Source organism: Alligator mississippiensis, chromosome 2, assembly GCF_030867095.1.
Source record: "Alligator mississippiensis isolate rAllMis1 chromosome 2, rAllMis1, whole genome shotgun sequence".
Classification (NCBI taxonomy): Eukaryota; Metazoa; Chordata; order Crocodylia; family Alligatoridae; genus Alligator; species Alligator mississippiensis.
The window spans coordinates 57048068-57064284 of NC_081825.1; the positions used below are offsets into that span (position 1 = coordinate 57048068).

The 16217-nt window shown below is 39.7% G+C and overlaps 1 protein-coding gene across 2 annotated transcripts in view; it reads right to left on the reverse strand.

Moving 5' to 3' along the window:
* Positions 1 to 16217, reverse strand: part of NFXL1 (nuclear transcription factor, X-box binding like 1) — a 90305-nt gene that overhangs the window by 66118 nt on the left and 7970 nt on the right. For both annotated transcript variants that reach the window (XM_059721700.1, XM_019481204.2), the window contains exons 5-13: positions 14545 to 14723; positions 14162 to 14323; positions 13901 to 14001; positions 11824 to 11938; positions 11255 to 11379; positions 10534 to 10656; positions 6678 to 6768; positions 1502 to 1622; positions 548 to 704 (exon numbers count right to left, since the gene is read on the reverse strand). In XM_059721700.1, coding sequence (XP_059577683.1) covers positions 548 to 704; positions 1502 to 1622; positions 6678 to 6768; positions 10534 to 10656; positions 11255 to 11379; positions 11824 to 11938; positions 13901 to 14001; positions 14162 to 14323; positions 14545 to 14723 — 1174 coding nt within the window. The remainder of the gene's footprint in view (positions 1 to 547; positions 705 to 1501; positions 1623 to 6677; positions 6769 to 10533; positions 10657 to 11254; positions 11380 to 11823; positions 11939 to 13900; positions 14002 to 14161; positions 14324 to 14544; positions 14724 to 16217) is intronic.

The following is a 16217-nucleotide window of genomic DNA, read 5'->3' on the forward strand; positions in this document are numbered from 1 at the left end:
GATAGTACATGTCCATCTATTAAAGAATTAGATCACTTGAACTTTTAACAAAACTAAAACCATCCGCTTAGCTAAAAATATCTGTAACATTTGGTAAGATCCAAGTTTTATTTGGTCTTATTAGTCTACTTTTCTTTTAACTGAAGAAATTGTACTTACTAGACAAAGGCAATGCAAAGGAGAACTATAATTTCATTTTTGATACATCTAAGAATAGGAACTAAAGCCAAATGGCTTTATATAGCACCTTTAATCACTCATCAATCCTCAAATGCATCTTTCTCCTTAAGGTGTTCAGATGACCAGTATAAGAAACACATTAGAGGCCCTAGCATAAGTGCCTCTATCTTGCATACATCTTCCATTGTATAAAGATCGAAAATGTATGTTGTTGCTGTAAATAAGTTCTGGGTTAAGTGTGGCTAAAGCAGAAGGTCCGAAAAGCCTGTTTAAGTGACCACAATGTGAACCTTTGCAGACAATTAGTTTGGTCAGCAAAGGGAAGAAAGCAACTAACATGCCCAGCTAAACCAGATCAGATGCTTACCAAGCCAGTTTGCTTCACAAGGGCTTCATCATGACAAGACACAGGACAAAAGTGACCACACTTTAATCCCTTCTGGCAGGGCTGACGACATGGAGGGCATAGGCCAAAGTGACAATTGTGTTTCTCTTGGCTAGGATGATGGCAGGTAGGCAGCCGACTAAAGTAAAAATCCAAGAATGAATGCAACTTTGTGAAATACCAAATTACGTTAATTGAGCATTTGTGTGTGTTGACATATGCCTATTACATTTAGACCCAAAGTAGAGATATATTCACATATGACCGAACAAAGAGCCAAGGTTCTTCTTTCCTTCCAATCCTGAACTGCTAAAGAAAGAGGTCAAATAAAACTGAGTTAAGACAGTCAGTCTGTAGATGGGCCTGCTAGTGAGCTGGCTCAAATGTATATTCACATCAAATCTATTTTCCCCACACTCTACACAAATCCTGCCTCTGCCAGGATAAAAGATTTCAAACCATTCATTATTAAACATATACAAGTTTTATCTCATTCACAACAATTTAGAAAGTTTTACAATTGTTTTGATATTACATCTTGCTGATCTTTGAGCAAAAAGAAAACTACCAGTATTCCACATTTTTCAAATATATCAGTCTACTAATCATGAATATTTTCTAGATGAAGATTTGAGATCTCTACTTCAAAGGTATCTAAAGGCAGCAATACAGTCTTCTCTATATAGATAATAACCATTTTATGAACATTTATTTGTTTACACCTGAAATCTCTACCTTCCCATTAGGTCAAAATCTTCTGCAAGGCATTACAAGATCTCTTCCTTACAGTACTTATTACTCATGACATTTCCCAAACAAGTTAATGAGAGGTAAGCTAGGGTGCAAATTTACAGCGCACCAGCTCTTCCACAATAACTGCCTTTGTTCATCCTCTTACTCACAGGTTGGTACCTTGAGTCTGTCTTCTGTACTAACCTGCACAACTCTCTGCATCTGGGAGGTTTGGTGGTACGTTCTCTGCCACATGGTACCTTTAAAACAGTTTTGCTGCAATTGCATTTCACATCTACTATTTCTGGACATGGGTAGCAACTACCTGAAACAAATATTAATAAAATGAGAGTCTGAATTAGGCACTGGTTCTGAAAATAATAATTAGCATAATTCTAACTTCTGTAACCTTTGTGACTCAACTGTCTTCTTTACTTTCTTTGAAGAACCATCTGAAGTTACATTTATATATCTTAGCCAATTCAAAGTTTCAAGAACATGCTTGGGCAAATTCAAAATTCTGAAACAACATTAAATTGGGCTAAAGGATGTCATCCTCCCACTCTACTCAGCCCTGGTGAGACCGCAACTGGAGTACTGTGTCCAGTTCTGGGTGCTGCACTTCAAGAAGGATGTGGAAAAGCTTGAGAGAGTCCAAAAGAGGGCCACACACATTATTAGAGGCCTGGAGACCAAGACGTATGAGGAGAGGCTGAGGGACTTAGGACTGTTTAGCCTGGAGAAGAGAAGACTCAGGGGGGACTTGGTGGCAGCCTATAAACATATCAGGGGTGTACATTAGTGCTTTGGGGAGCAACTCTTCACCAAGGCCCCCACAGGAGGACAAGAAATAATGGGCACAAACTGACTGAAGATCACTTCAGACTAAACATAAGGAAAAACTTATTTACAAGTTGAGTGCCAAAGGTTTGAAACAGGCTCCCCCCAGAGGTGATACAGTCATCTGCCTTGGTGATCTTCAAAAAACATCTTGACACCCATCTTGCTGGAGTCATCTGATCCCAGCAGTCTTTCCTGCTCAATGATCTATAAGGTCCCTTCCAGCCCCAAACAACTCTGAAACTCTGAAACTATTCTACAGCTGCATAGCTGCTATACCAGTCAGACATAGTCCAACTTGTATTTTTAAAATGTAAGGCAGTATCAAAAGACAAGTCACCCAAACCAAAAGGCACTTGCATAACGTCATTTCTATTTCACAATGTCACATGCATCTGAAAACAGACCATAATCCTTCAATTTCTGAAATGTCAAAATAAAGAGCATCAATTTTCTGACATTTGTAAATACTATTTTACAGCTTTTATCCAGCTTGACCCAAAGCAGATTCGGCATTTAACTGTCCAACAGCTGATAAGATGCTCCTTTTTCACATAAGTTCTCCTCCTCTTTAAATTTTTCATGCTGGGAAGTCTCATACATTTCAAAAGTTAAGGTTGAGATCAGCACAGATTAAAATACATGTTAACAGGTTAAAATTTTTATTTGTTTTCTATTTACAGCTCCTCTGCTCATTCTGTTTCTTCATCGGGTACCAAATGTTAAGCTTCATTACTGAGCAACTGCTAACATCAATTATTTAAGAAAGCAGATTAAAGACAAGAGAACTCAAGTTTTCATTCAACAGCTATGGTATGCCTCGTTAAAATTATTTTCAAAGGTTTACTTTAAAAGCATTAATGTTAGTAAAACTTTATAGATAACCCTGGCTTTTTGAATGGTACCTGGGATAATGTTTCTAGAATCAGGAGTCCTCTCACTGATAGGATATTCAAATACCCAAGCTTTCATACTTTTATATTACCATGTTTTCTGGTGTTTTTTGTTTTGCTTTTTTATAAGAGAAGACACTCTATCAAACTGTCTAAATATGAACAAAGTTCTATTTAAATAATGAACATGAATGGAAATAACTGCCTGCATTCCTACAAAAATCAAACAGACATTTCTGTCAAGTGCTGAAGAAAAACCAGTAAGCAATGCCATGCTAATATACTGAACTACTCTGACAAAGTTTTCTGCTCTTTCCCACATTTCTTGGGCTCATTAGTACTATGATCACCAGTGCACTGGTAGTTCCTCTTGGATGCTATCCTAAAAAGGTTTTCATCATTTCAAAGTACAAATCCAAGCATACGTGGATTTGCAGGGGAGGAACATGCAAAAGGAGACACTGTTAGCCAGTGGCAGAAAGCTGAATGTGAAAGAACAAATCAAATGTTTTAAAAATGGAAACAATCTTAAAAGGAAATCTGGCTTACTTTTAGCATGCACACATCTGACAAGTTTTGAGGCATTTATATGTTAAAAATTGAGAGTATGCTCTAACAACTTGTTTTACACAGTGTATGAATGGCACATGTGAGTGTGAAGTTGTGATACGCTAGGACCAAAACAGGTTAATAAGGTAAGTACCCCCAGAGGTCACATGATGAATTGGAGTGTCCTGTTATTCTGTGCCTGTCTGGAATTAAGGATTGATATTATTTAAAGAACTGGCTCCTGCTAGATGCTCAGACTCTTCTTGAATGAAATACACATCCTCTACTCCCAGTGAAAATCAGTAGCAACGAAGGTATTTTAACCCCTTTAAAAAAATAAACTATACACAAGCTGCAGACAGCACTAAAAACATTTAAACAACAAAAGAGCAATCAAAACAATGAAAAAAATGATCTATAGGTAATCAAATGTTTTGCAATCAACACTACCACTGCATTTACCTTGGCCTTTTCTTGAACGACCATAGCACCCCTCAGATATTCTGACAAAATATCATGGTTCATATTAGAGAGTCTGAATTTGCTGATGCATCTTCTTTCCTAAATACATAGTAGCTGTCCTATATCAAGCCTGAGTGATAGCTGAGCTGAGCCTCAGTGCTCTCTGTGGGACACATCACATACTGAGGTAGTCTGACAGACTGAAAGAAGCTAGCGAAATATAAAAGGAACTGCTAAAGCAAAAAAAAGTTGGCCAGGTAATTTTTATTGTTCTTTACCTCTTCCCTCTTTAACTGAGGTTTGAGGATGCTGGAGGAAACTTTTGCTAGTATCCGTCTTAATATAATCAGTAGATATTTTTTATTTTCATTTTAACCCATAAGATACTACATATTCATCTCTGATGGTATTAAAAGAAAAAAAAAAAAACCCTGCAATTCCTCTAGTGGAATTCACTGAGTCTGTGTTTTAGAACTGACCAAATTGATTTAGTGCAGCACTCTCTATATCACATACTCTCAACCATGGCAGCACAGCCTGGTTAAGGGATCTGAGGGCTGCTGTGTAATACTGACATTGTTAGGTGTGCAACTACCTACATATATTTCACAAGATAAACCCAGAGATTTCAAATAGGAATCTATAAAATCCAAAATATCTTGACCTGTTGTGGTCTTTCTGAAAAAAAGAATCACATTGTTACTCTAGTTTTATGTAGTGTTCTATTATTTTCCATAGTCAAAAAAAATGTGAAAGCCAAGAGATGGCATTTTGTGAGGGTGACTCAAGTCCAACAAGGTTGATAATAGTCCTGTGCGAACAGGGAAGTATTCGATTTGGAATCAGATTTGGCTGATTTGGAGGACAGCGAACTGATTTGGTGATTCGAATCACTGTCCTCATTCAATTGGGCCTAATCAGAACTGGAGCTTCGGCACTGATTCGGAGATTCAGATCCACCAGGGAGAGGCAGGCACAGCCAGGCAGCTGTGCCTGCCTCTCCTTGGGTGGGGGGAGCCACAGTAGAAGCCCCCATGGCTGCCCTGCCCGGCCCCATTCCTCGCCTGGCCCCAGCCTCCTGGCACTTTAAAAAAAAAAACAACACCCCCTCCCTTGCACTCATGGGCTGCAGCAGCAGAGATCATGACCTCTGAGTACTCATGGCAGAGATCCCACACGCAGCGTGGGGCTATGGGGAGCAGCAGGGATCAACACCCACGCCCGCGTGACAGCTGGCCCATGGCGCAGGTACAGCACGGCTCGGCAGGGCGCCGCATGCTGTCTGGGTGCTGGGGCAGCTCCAGCTTTCACCCAGAGGCCACCAGCGCTCAGCTCCAGCAGCCCCAGCTCCCAGACAGTGTGCAGCACCCTGCTGAGCCATGCAGCACCTATGCCATGGGACACCTGTCGTGCGGGTGCCAGGCAAGGAGGGTGGGGCAATCCCTGCTGTCCCACACTGCACGGGGGGCACTGCCACAAGCCCCCAGAGGTCCTAATCACTGTTCCTGCAGCCACAGAGCGCAGGGCTTTTTTTTTTTTCTTTTAATTGCCGGAATGCTGGAGCCAGGCAGGGCAGCCATCAGGGGCAGCGCTAGGCAGGGCAGAGGGTGATCAGACAGCAGGGGCTGTGTGTGTGTTGGGGGGGGGGGGGGGGGGGGTGGTTCTGCCACATGGCCCCAGAGCCTGCACAGCTGCTGCTGCAGCCGATGAGTGCTGGGCTTTTTTGTTTTCTTTTCTTTGGTTTTTGATTCCCAAACTGCTGGGGCCAGGCGGGAGGGCCATCAGGAGCAGTGTTGGGGGGAGTTGGGGGGGGGGTGTTGATCAGGGTGTGGGGCCTGTGTGGGGGGGCTCTGCCACATGGCCCTAGAGCCACCGGAGCCCCTGCTGCAGCAGTGAACGTGGGGGAGGGAGTGGGGGGGGGGGGGGTTGGAGTGTTGGAAGGCTGGATCAGGTGAAGATGGGGGTGGGGATGGGCAGGGCAGCCATGGAGGCTTCTCCTGCAGCTCCCCCTGCCCGTAGAGAGGCAGGCACAGCCGGAGGAGCCACAGGAGAACCTGCAGCCTCCCCGCTGTGCCTGCCTCTCCCTGGCTGATTTGAATCTCTGAATCTCTTCAAATCGATTCAGAGGCTTTGGATTCAATTCGGACCTTTTAATGGGTCTCCTGATTCAATCTGGATTTGGAGATTCAGACACCGAATCAGGCCAAATCTCCTCCGAATCAAATCGGTGGCCGAAGTTTCACACAGCCCTAGTTGATAACCACTCTATGTTGGTAAGCCTTGCACATTACGTACATTAAGTGTACACAGTCATCTGGGAAAAAGTGAACCTGCAATAACCTAATCAGATATACAATAAGCATTGTTAAACAGTGGGTGAACTCTGTCAAACAAAAGTTACCAAGTAAGAAACTTCTGTAACTTGGTTTTCATTGTACAAGCAGACATGATCCAAACAGCACTTCCCAACTCTTCACGCTCCCCAAAAAGAGACATCTATGAAGGGGAGGTATTTCATTAAGTACTAGGCAAAAAGCAAATACAAAATGACATTCTAATGCCAAAAAAAAAAAAGACAAAAAAATATATTCCATTACATCATCACCAGTACACAGAATCCTTATAGCCATTCTTACCTCTGTGGCAGACTGAAGGACATTTGTGATTTCTACAGCCTAAAGTCCGTCCACATGCTTGATCACAAGGTGGACAGTTTCCAGGACAACACTACAAATGAGGGGTGGAAGGGAGGGCAGAAGGGGAGCAAAAAAAACAAAACACTGCATAAATACAGTACTTGTATTTACAAGTTTTCAAGTCTGACCTTTTCTTAGAGTACAATTTATGCAAGAAATGAAAGTACAGAAACCACAGTTCATTTAACCGTCAGATCACAGCATGCATAGAAATAAAAGACCACCTCTAGAATTAGTTGCAGCAATTTGCATCATGGTTCTGAGCACTTACAATAAAAAACCTAGAAAAATTATTTGAAAGCATCTCTTCATACAATAGCAAGGTACAGATCTTCCACTAAAAAAAGGCAAAAAACTATTAAGTTGCTAAATAATGCCTGATTAAACTACTGTACAGTTTGCATGATTTGAGCTGACATTAGCCCAAGCTTGACCAATCAGTTAGTTTCCAAGTTCTTCTTGTTCTGTACCATACCTCTACCTTCAGCTTTGAGTTATGATGATCGCTCATTTGAGAATTTGTGGTCCACTCACTGTGCATGGTCTCAAGTAAAAGAGCATTAAACACTAAACATTGTGCCAAAAATACACAGGGTTTTATAAACAAAACATAGCTGGAACCCGTGAACAGGAGAAGTACACCCCTGCCTGTCAACTCAAAACTCTTTCAAAGAAGAAAGGTTAGCAGTAATAGCCTGGAATTTTTCTTTATTTTTTTTTTTTTACTCAAGTCCACGTTTAACATAGTCATTTTGCTCCTCTCCAATAAACACTAGATCATTGTTAAAATACTTTAAAAGCTTGCTCATCACACTTAAAAACATTTTCTTTTACCTCAGTGACATTCAAAATGTTATAAAAGCAGGTCAAATGTTAAAAAAAAACAGTGCACACGAGGCAAATATACAGACAGGGCTCAAATATTGAAATAGTTCAACACTACATGCTAGCAATTTCATTCTATCACAAACAGCAGTTTGCAAAATGCAAATATAAGCATACCAGTTCTATTTATGAAAAATGTACTTGTAATATTTAGGGGATAACTAGGCAGACCTAAGGTACAAACCCAAAGGAAATGTAACTCTTTAATCTTTTTTATATTTATTCCATTCTTTAACTGAGACAAAGGAAGGGTAGTCAGGTGACCCAGACTATCTTAGAACAAATTTAGAACTGCTTGCTTCACATTTACCCATATTTTATCCAAGCTATTTTTAAAACTGACCTATAGAGGCAATACATATACTTCTGTGACACTGTGTAAAGATAATCTTTTTTCTTTTACTTTCATGGGGTAAGGGTTGTCAGTCTTTTACATTTGAAGTAAAGCCTAAGCATCTCATCCCCCCTCTGCTAGAGGAAAAGGAAAGGTAGGCTCCAGCCAAAGTTAAACCATGCGACAACACTGTTCTAGTCCTCCAGCAGAGGGAGAAATTAACACCTGAAATTTCAAGGATTTTTTTAAAAAAGGGAGAAGACAAAAGAGAAAAGAGTTTGAAGAAATATCTGAGAATTCTTATGCAGCTTAAAAGTTACAGACCTTCACTTCGGCTCAGATCACATTTCAAGAAAATGAACAATATAGTTATCATAATAATTTACTGCATTTAAATCTTTATAGAAATAAAAAGAATCTGTTCCCATTTATCCTGATGGGTTTAGTTTGTAGTTTTTAGTTTTAAGAATCACATTAGCAATCATTTTCTCATTTTTTTTTATATCAGCCAGTAAAACTGTCACTTGAAACCCCTTGGTTGACCTACCTTAGCATTAAGTTACTGATTAGTATGGCCTCTAAATGCAAAACCTGGAATTATGTTTCTATGCATGTTTAACTTGGCTTCATGGATCTACACAGAAGATCTAACAGAGGAGGTTTAAAGAGGAAACTGCTCAAACTGATCTTTTTTTAAAATTCTGCTGCAGCTCCCAAGAGTTACATCCTCAATCTGAACAGAAAACAGGAATCCTCAACTCTCTCTAAAGTACGAACTGGCGTCTGTGTACTCCATCTGTGCAGCAATAATTATAGATGAAAGCTTTCATATTCACATCTACTAGACATTCAAGATTTAAGTGACAACCAGAACAGCAGCTTTGAGCTAATGGTACTATGATCATGAACACTATTTTTTTACTCATATTAGCTATTTTTTCTACTGTAATGATTTCCATTACAATTCATCACTACTGCTATATTGAATAAAAATCACCTGAATCAGATCAGACACATCAGTAACATATCTGGACCAATTTCAAACACTACGGGATAGCACAACAAAGGAATCTAACATGCTCTTTACCTGGTGGCATTGTGCAAAGAGCGCCAAAATACAGCACAAAAAAATTAATTAAGTGTGCTGTATGCTTTTACTATATCACTCTCCATGTACTTGGTTTATTCTATCAGAAATTGCCTCTTTACTTTAAAAAAAAGAATGCAGTTAGACTAATATTTGCATTTGCTATCACACTGCTCTTATTAGTGATGAGGATGACTTTTTGGGGGAGGAGGGAGGAAAGAGAGACAGCCATTAACAATTCAGAGAAATTTTCAGTTAAAGGTTAGTTAGAGCACACTTGACAGGCACTGAAAAATCAAAGATGCTGTAACTGGAGAGCAGTTCCTTGAAACAGATTGATCCACAAAACACAGAGGCACACTTTAATATCAAGGAACTGGTTAATAGATTAGTCCCCAGATTAATAAAAACCACTTCTTAAAAAAGCTGTGGTGGCCTGAGAACTTAGAACAGAGAGCTCTGATGTTCATTCAAACCTTAAGGCCAGGTACAGACTTTACACTTTTACCAGTGTAAGTGATCAGAAACCAGTCTATACCCATAACAGAACAGAAGTTCAGCACACAAAACCAGTCTATACATGTAACAGAAGTTCAGCACACAGAATAGTTTAAAATTGGCAGGACCCAGTCTAAGACGTGCCCTCCACCAAAGCGCAAAAGCTACTGATCTAAACTATGCCATTTACAGAAAACTACATAACTTAGATGGATTCCACTTCAGGCTTTTTGAATGTCTATACCTAGCCTGAAAGAACATACTTTCAAACACAAGGAGAAGTATATGTTTTAGAAAATGGATTTCTGGAAGCACAACAAACACCAAGTTGTATTTTGGAATTTGCCACTGAATCTACCCTATACTGCAGACTTAATTCATTAATTAATCTAGTCCTTTCAGCTGAAAAAAAAAGTTCAAATATAAAACACATGTATATTGAAACAATATTGCACTCCTGAAACTGCAAATAAAAACCCAGCTCAGAGAGTCTCAGCTGTTCCACTGTATTACAGTTGGTGAGACAGCTCTGAAACAGCTAATATGCAAAACCAACAGTGCTGGCTGCAGTGACAGATGCTAAGGATGTTGAAGGTGGCAGCTGTCGAAAGGCAACTGCAAGTCAGAATGAACCCCTTTAAAATTTATGAACAACTGCCAACATTTTCCACAAAGAAGGGAAGATGGGAAATGCAATTATTCTCTAGCGCAGGAAGTGTCATTTACTTCCTGGATATTATAATCAAAATTAGCTGTCCACTCCCTACCAGAGTCAGAAAAAAGTCCTCAAAACTTCCATCAAGCTCTCAAAACTGCTAACTTCTGCTATGACAAGTAATACAAAGATCTCTGATACACTGGTTTCTTCTTGCATCACTTTGCAAACTTATTTCTGTACAACACAAAGTAAAACAAAAATTCATAAGTCAGAACTACAATTAGAATTTTACCAAGTACTACATACTTATATATAGATTATCTTTACTCCTTACCTTTCTCTTACACTGGTGCTTTTGACAATCACGAATTTTAGTACACTTTGTCTCACATAAATATGGCTTATGGCATGGCATGAGCTTAGTATGCTTTCCACAACGACATTGCTTTTCAACTTCCTGGAGAAAGGGAAGAGGGGGAAAGCACACATCCACAACTGGAAACTAAGAAATTTTCAACCGGGAAGCATAAGGAAAACAGACAAATATTTAAATTAAAATATCATTATGATGAATTATATAAACTTAAGAAGGCATGGTCCCTGCTCTTGCCAGTTTGCAATCCAAAGAAACAAGGGACATTCTAAAGGCTTGAGGAGAGGGAATACAAATATACAAATAATATAATTAGATAAAAGCCTCTTTATTCCACCAGCAAAAGGCAGCATAATGTCAAACAAAAACAAGAAGAAATGGCCATAGCTGCAAATGGCCTTAAAAGAGGCCACACACACACTTTAAAACTCAGAATGTTCAGGTAGACTGTGTGTGCCACTTATCAAGCACTTTCTGGTTAGTTTCCACAGCTACCAATTTAAACTCAAATACGTTAAATAATTGGTAAGTATATCAGTAATGTGTATTATCCTCTTCTGGACATATTTATACAGAGAATCGAGTCTTATCCGTCTCCAAAAGTACTAGCTATGTTAACTACTTCTTGAGACAAGTCTTTCAAAGTAAACTGTGTATCTAAAAATTGTATGCTTGAACTAACCTGTCTACATGTTTCACAAGGACCTCGATGACAGCGCTGTGAACATTTATGAATTCCACATTCTAGGACTTTGTCACAACTATCCCCACACGTAGGAACATCTTCCGTACAGGGGAAAATAAACTCTAAATTAAAAAAAAATTACAAGGAGTTAAGTATCTGAAGAAAAAATATGCGCTCATCTAGGTGTGCCATCTGACCTGTAATTTGATTCTCCTTCATTTAAAGAGAAAAAAAAAAATAAACTACAGAAATTATGCAAAGATATTGGTTTAAGTTCGCACACTCAGTCAAGATCGTACCTAAATTACGTCAGTGATATAAAACTTAGAGTCAAACAAATATGCTATATAAAATGAAATCTATTTCTTTGGAACATGCTATGTAATTTGCAGTGCAGATTCAGGAGTGCCTTGGATAACCATAAGTTGCAAAAAATATTTATAAAACTGAGTAACTATGTTCTGCTTTAACTTTATGTTCCTTAAACGCATCTTATCTTTATGAAGCCTAGTTAAAACATCAAACAGATGTGTCCAATATGAGAGTCAGGAAAAAAAATTCCTTACTTGTCTTTTCACATGGACAGGACCGTTTCCCAGTTCGAGGACATTCTCCACAGGAACCAGAATGGCAAACTTGTTCACATGTGTGATTACCGCAAGGCAATGTTCTTCTACATACCTAAGAAAACAATCAAACGTCAATGAGTAATTATGACAAAATGAAGCAACACAAAAATTCAAGATTGTGAAAAGGCGACATTTTTTCCTCAGCAGTGGAAAAATAAGACAGAGATTAGTAGTGATTAATTTTGATACCATAAACTATAAGTTTACAGCGGTTGGATGCCATCCTATAACAGCATTCAAGGTTGGCTCTCAAAATTTAAGATATTTATATTCAATAATCTACAGCCTCAGTTTTAGGGCTAAAGTACAAAAAAAATCAAATCTTCAAGAAGTGATTTGGGAAGCTGTCTTCCATTGTTGCTACCACATTCTTATATGCATTTGATACTTATTTAAGAAAATGGCAGAGGTTTATTTCCAGAACCTGTAAATTGCAAAAACAATGAGGATTAAGAAGGTGAAATTAATGTCACAGACAGCACAATTCCAGTGCAGTTAATTAAATTGGGGCTATTAATGTCAGAGGTAAATTTGATCCCTGTGATGCATTTCTTGGATGTGACTGCTGCATATAATGTGCTTGTCTGAGATACTTGATAAAACTGTAAAAGGCAAAAACCAAGCTTCCTTTAAATTCACAGATATATGAAGCAGCTCATCTTCTTAATGGACTGGCCGACGTCAACATCTGAAGGGATAGCCAGCACGGGTTTGTTGCGGGTAGGTCTTGCTTGACCAATCTCATTTCCTTCTACGACCAGGTGACCTATCACCTGGACAAGGGAGATGAGATTGATGTCATATATCTTGACTTCAAAAAAGCCTTCGATCTGGTGTCCCATGATCGTCTCTTGGAGAAACTGGCCAATTGTCGCCTTGGGTCCTCCACGATCCACTGGCTGGAAAATTGGCTCCGGGGTCGGACCCAGAGGGTAGTAATTGATGGAAGTCACTCATCGTGGTGTCCTGTGACCAGTGGGGTCCCCCAGGGCTCTGTCCTTGGACCCATACTGTTCAACATCTTCATTAACGATGTGGACATTGGAGTCAGAAGCGGACTGGCCAAGTTCGCAGATGACACCAAACTTTGGGGCAAAGCATCCACATCAGAAGACAGGCGGATGATCCAGGCTGACCTGGACAGGCTCAGCAAGTGGGCGGACGAGAATCTGATGGTGTTCAACGCTGATAAATGCAAGGTTCTCTCCCTGGGGGAAAAAAAACCTGCAGCATCCTTATAGGCTCAGCAGTGCTATGTTGGCTAGCACTATGGAAGAAAGAGACTTGGGGGTCATCATTGACCACAAGATGAACATGAGCCTGCAATGCGATGCTGCGGCTAGTAAAGCGACCAAAACGCTGGCTTGCATCCATAGATGCTTCTCAAGCAAATCGCAGGACATCATTCTCCCCCTGTACTCGGCCTTAGTAAGGCCGCAGCTGGAGTACTGCATCCAGTTTTGGGCTCCACAATTCAAAAAGGATGTGGAGAAGCTTGAGAGAGTCCAGAGAAGAGCCACACGCATGATCAGAGGTCAGGGAAGCAGACCCTATGATGACAGGCTGAGAGCCCTGGAGCTCTCTAGCCTGGAAAAGCGCAGGCTCAGGGGTGATCTGATGGCCACCTACAAGTTTATCAGGGGTGACCACCAGTATCTGGGGGAACGTTTGTTCACCAGAGCGCCCCAAGGGATGACGAGGTCGAATGGTCACAAACTACTACAAGATCGTTTCAGGCTGGACATAAGGAAGAAATTCTTTACTGTCCGAGCCCCCAAGGTCTGGAACAGCCTGCCACCGGAGGTTGTTCAAGCGCCTTCACTGAACACCTTCAAGATGAAACTGGATGCTTATCTTGCTGGGATCCTACGACCTCAGCTGACTTCCTGCCCTTTGGGCGGGGGGCGGGACTCGATGATCTTCCAAGGTCCCTTCCAGCCCTAATGTCTATGAAATCTATGAAATTCTTAAAAGATGAGAAATGAGCCAAAAATAACAGGTTTATGAAACATACCTGGTCACACTGCCACAACGGGCTTGCACAAAGTCGTTCTGCTATTTGTCTACCACAAACACATCGCTGTTTACTGACTCGTGGACAAGGTTGACAATTTCCTAAAAAGAAATAATTAAATAAGGGTTTAACTGTGAAAAAAAGAGAGGCAAGAAATTGGTCAGGTTGGTTTGTTTTTCAAATAGTTCATACAGGAAAGTGCTCACTTTTAATGAATGATGCAAAGCCATTACTCTAAATTGTTTCAGAGCTTAGGTTTACCTGGATGACAAGGGTTCTCACAACTGTGCTGTCCACATGGCAATTTTCGGCCACATGGCAACTGACATGACCATTCTTTGGTACTGCACCTTCGTGGTATAGGCTTAGCCTTCTTGCAATAACAGGTTGTTGTGACCATCTTTGGGCAAGGAGGACAAGGACCTAAGTGCAATTAGAAGAAAACAATAAGATAATTAAGATTTTATTGCTAGCTACAAATTGATTTATGTTCAACAACTTTTAATCCACAACACCCTGTAAATGCTTACTTTCACTTGTTGATTAAAGTTGTAAACCTACAGTCAGAACTGATTTTAAATATGACATTTTTTCATGGCTCATTCAAAACAGGTAATATAACCAAGAGTATGCAATGGATTTACCTGGGTGACAGAGGAGCAGGCATTTATGTCCACAAGGAGGCTTGAACTCCCTCTCACATACTTGGCCACACGAGTGTGGTACCAGCCAAGGGTCCAATACTGGATCCTCCACTTTTCCACAGTAACAGTAGTATCTAGTAGGAGTTTCAGATCGCTTGTACTCAAACCTACATTTTGGACTACCAAAGCGAAGAAAAGAAAAAAGAATACAATACCTGTTGTAGTCAGTGATAATAAAGTTACCTTTATAAAAAACACACTAAAGTAGTTGCTACATACTAATTTTTAAAGCACAGGTTCATTAGAACAATTTTCTTCAAAGAGCCCAAATCCACAATTCCCTTTCCAATAACACAGCCCAAACCCTGAGAGCAGTTAGAGTACTATTTTATACCTTGAATACCCAAATAATACAAGCTTATTTAAAAGAATTTATGCAAAACTACACATCTGAACAGGACTAAGGCAAACATTTAAAATGTAGGAGTCTCACTAGAGCAGATTTCCAAACTATTCAAAACAAGACTTAGTGATCATAATACAATATTTTATAATTAAAAACATAGGTCTAGAAGGAATGTAAAGTTACAATAGTTTGACATCTGTGACTTACTATATTCTATTCTTGATAGGTATCAGTAGACTGTAGTTATTATAAACTAGACAGTAGGAATTATAAGCTACATATATCACAACCCAGAAGTCCAACAAGCAAATTTAACAGGTGGAGTCATAAAGACTGTCATTTCTTTTACCATCCTGCTTCCTTTTCAAAAACTTTTCAAGTGGTATACTGTATTTACTGTTTCAGCTACTGTTCTATGATATTATGCACCAATATTATCAAAAAGAATGAGTAATTAGAACAGCTAGATTTAAAGCTCATGATGCACTGACCACAGCTAGAAACATTTTCATGCCAATATAATACATCTTCAAAGGCAACAAGCTTTTTCAATGTATTGCTATTAGAACATTTATCTTAAAAAGCTGATACCTCACTGATAAAATGAAGCATCTTCACACTTCCAACCATCTCATGTTCCCCCCACTGCTCCACTCCCATTTTCCTATAGACAAAGTTACAGCTGCAGGGTACTGGCAACCTAGGAAGCCGTACCTAAATTCTCTTACCTATGGATTATTTTTTAACTTGTCTGTATCACCTGTAGATATTTCTTAGATCTAATTTTAAATTAGAAACACCTGGTCTGACAGACAGATGCATATCTGGTGGGAAAAATATTTGTACAATACACATACTCCCCAAGAACTGAGTAGAAAGATATAGATGAATAAATTAAGCATTTATGAAGAGCTGGGTGAGGCAAGTGGTTTTCTAGCAATCCATAGGCTTTGTGTAATCTAGTTCCCCAGCTGGCAGAAGCTGGGATAACTGGGATTGCAATGACAAGCTGCTTCTGGAAACAGACATGTTTTAGAGAGAGGAGCTGCATTTTAGCGAGTAGGGCAAAGTGAGTTTTACTGTATTTCTTAATGACTATTTTCTCATATCTCTGTCTCTTTCAGTATACAGTTACCATTTATATCATTTTTGATATCCTCTGCTAGAGTTGTCAAAGCCTGGAGTGAGACAGATGGAGCCAAGGCTTACTTGACTAAGGCTACTTGCAGATGTTTAAAAAAAATGAAAAAACACTGCGCTTTATCAG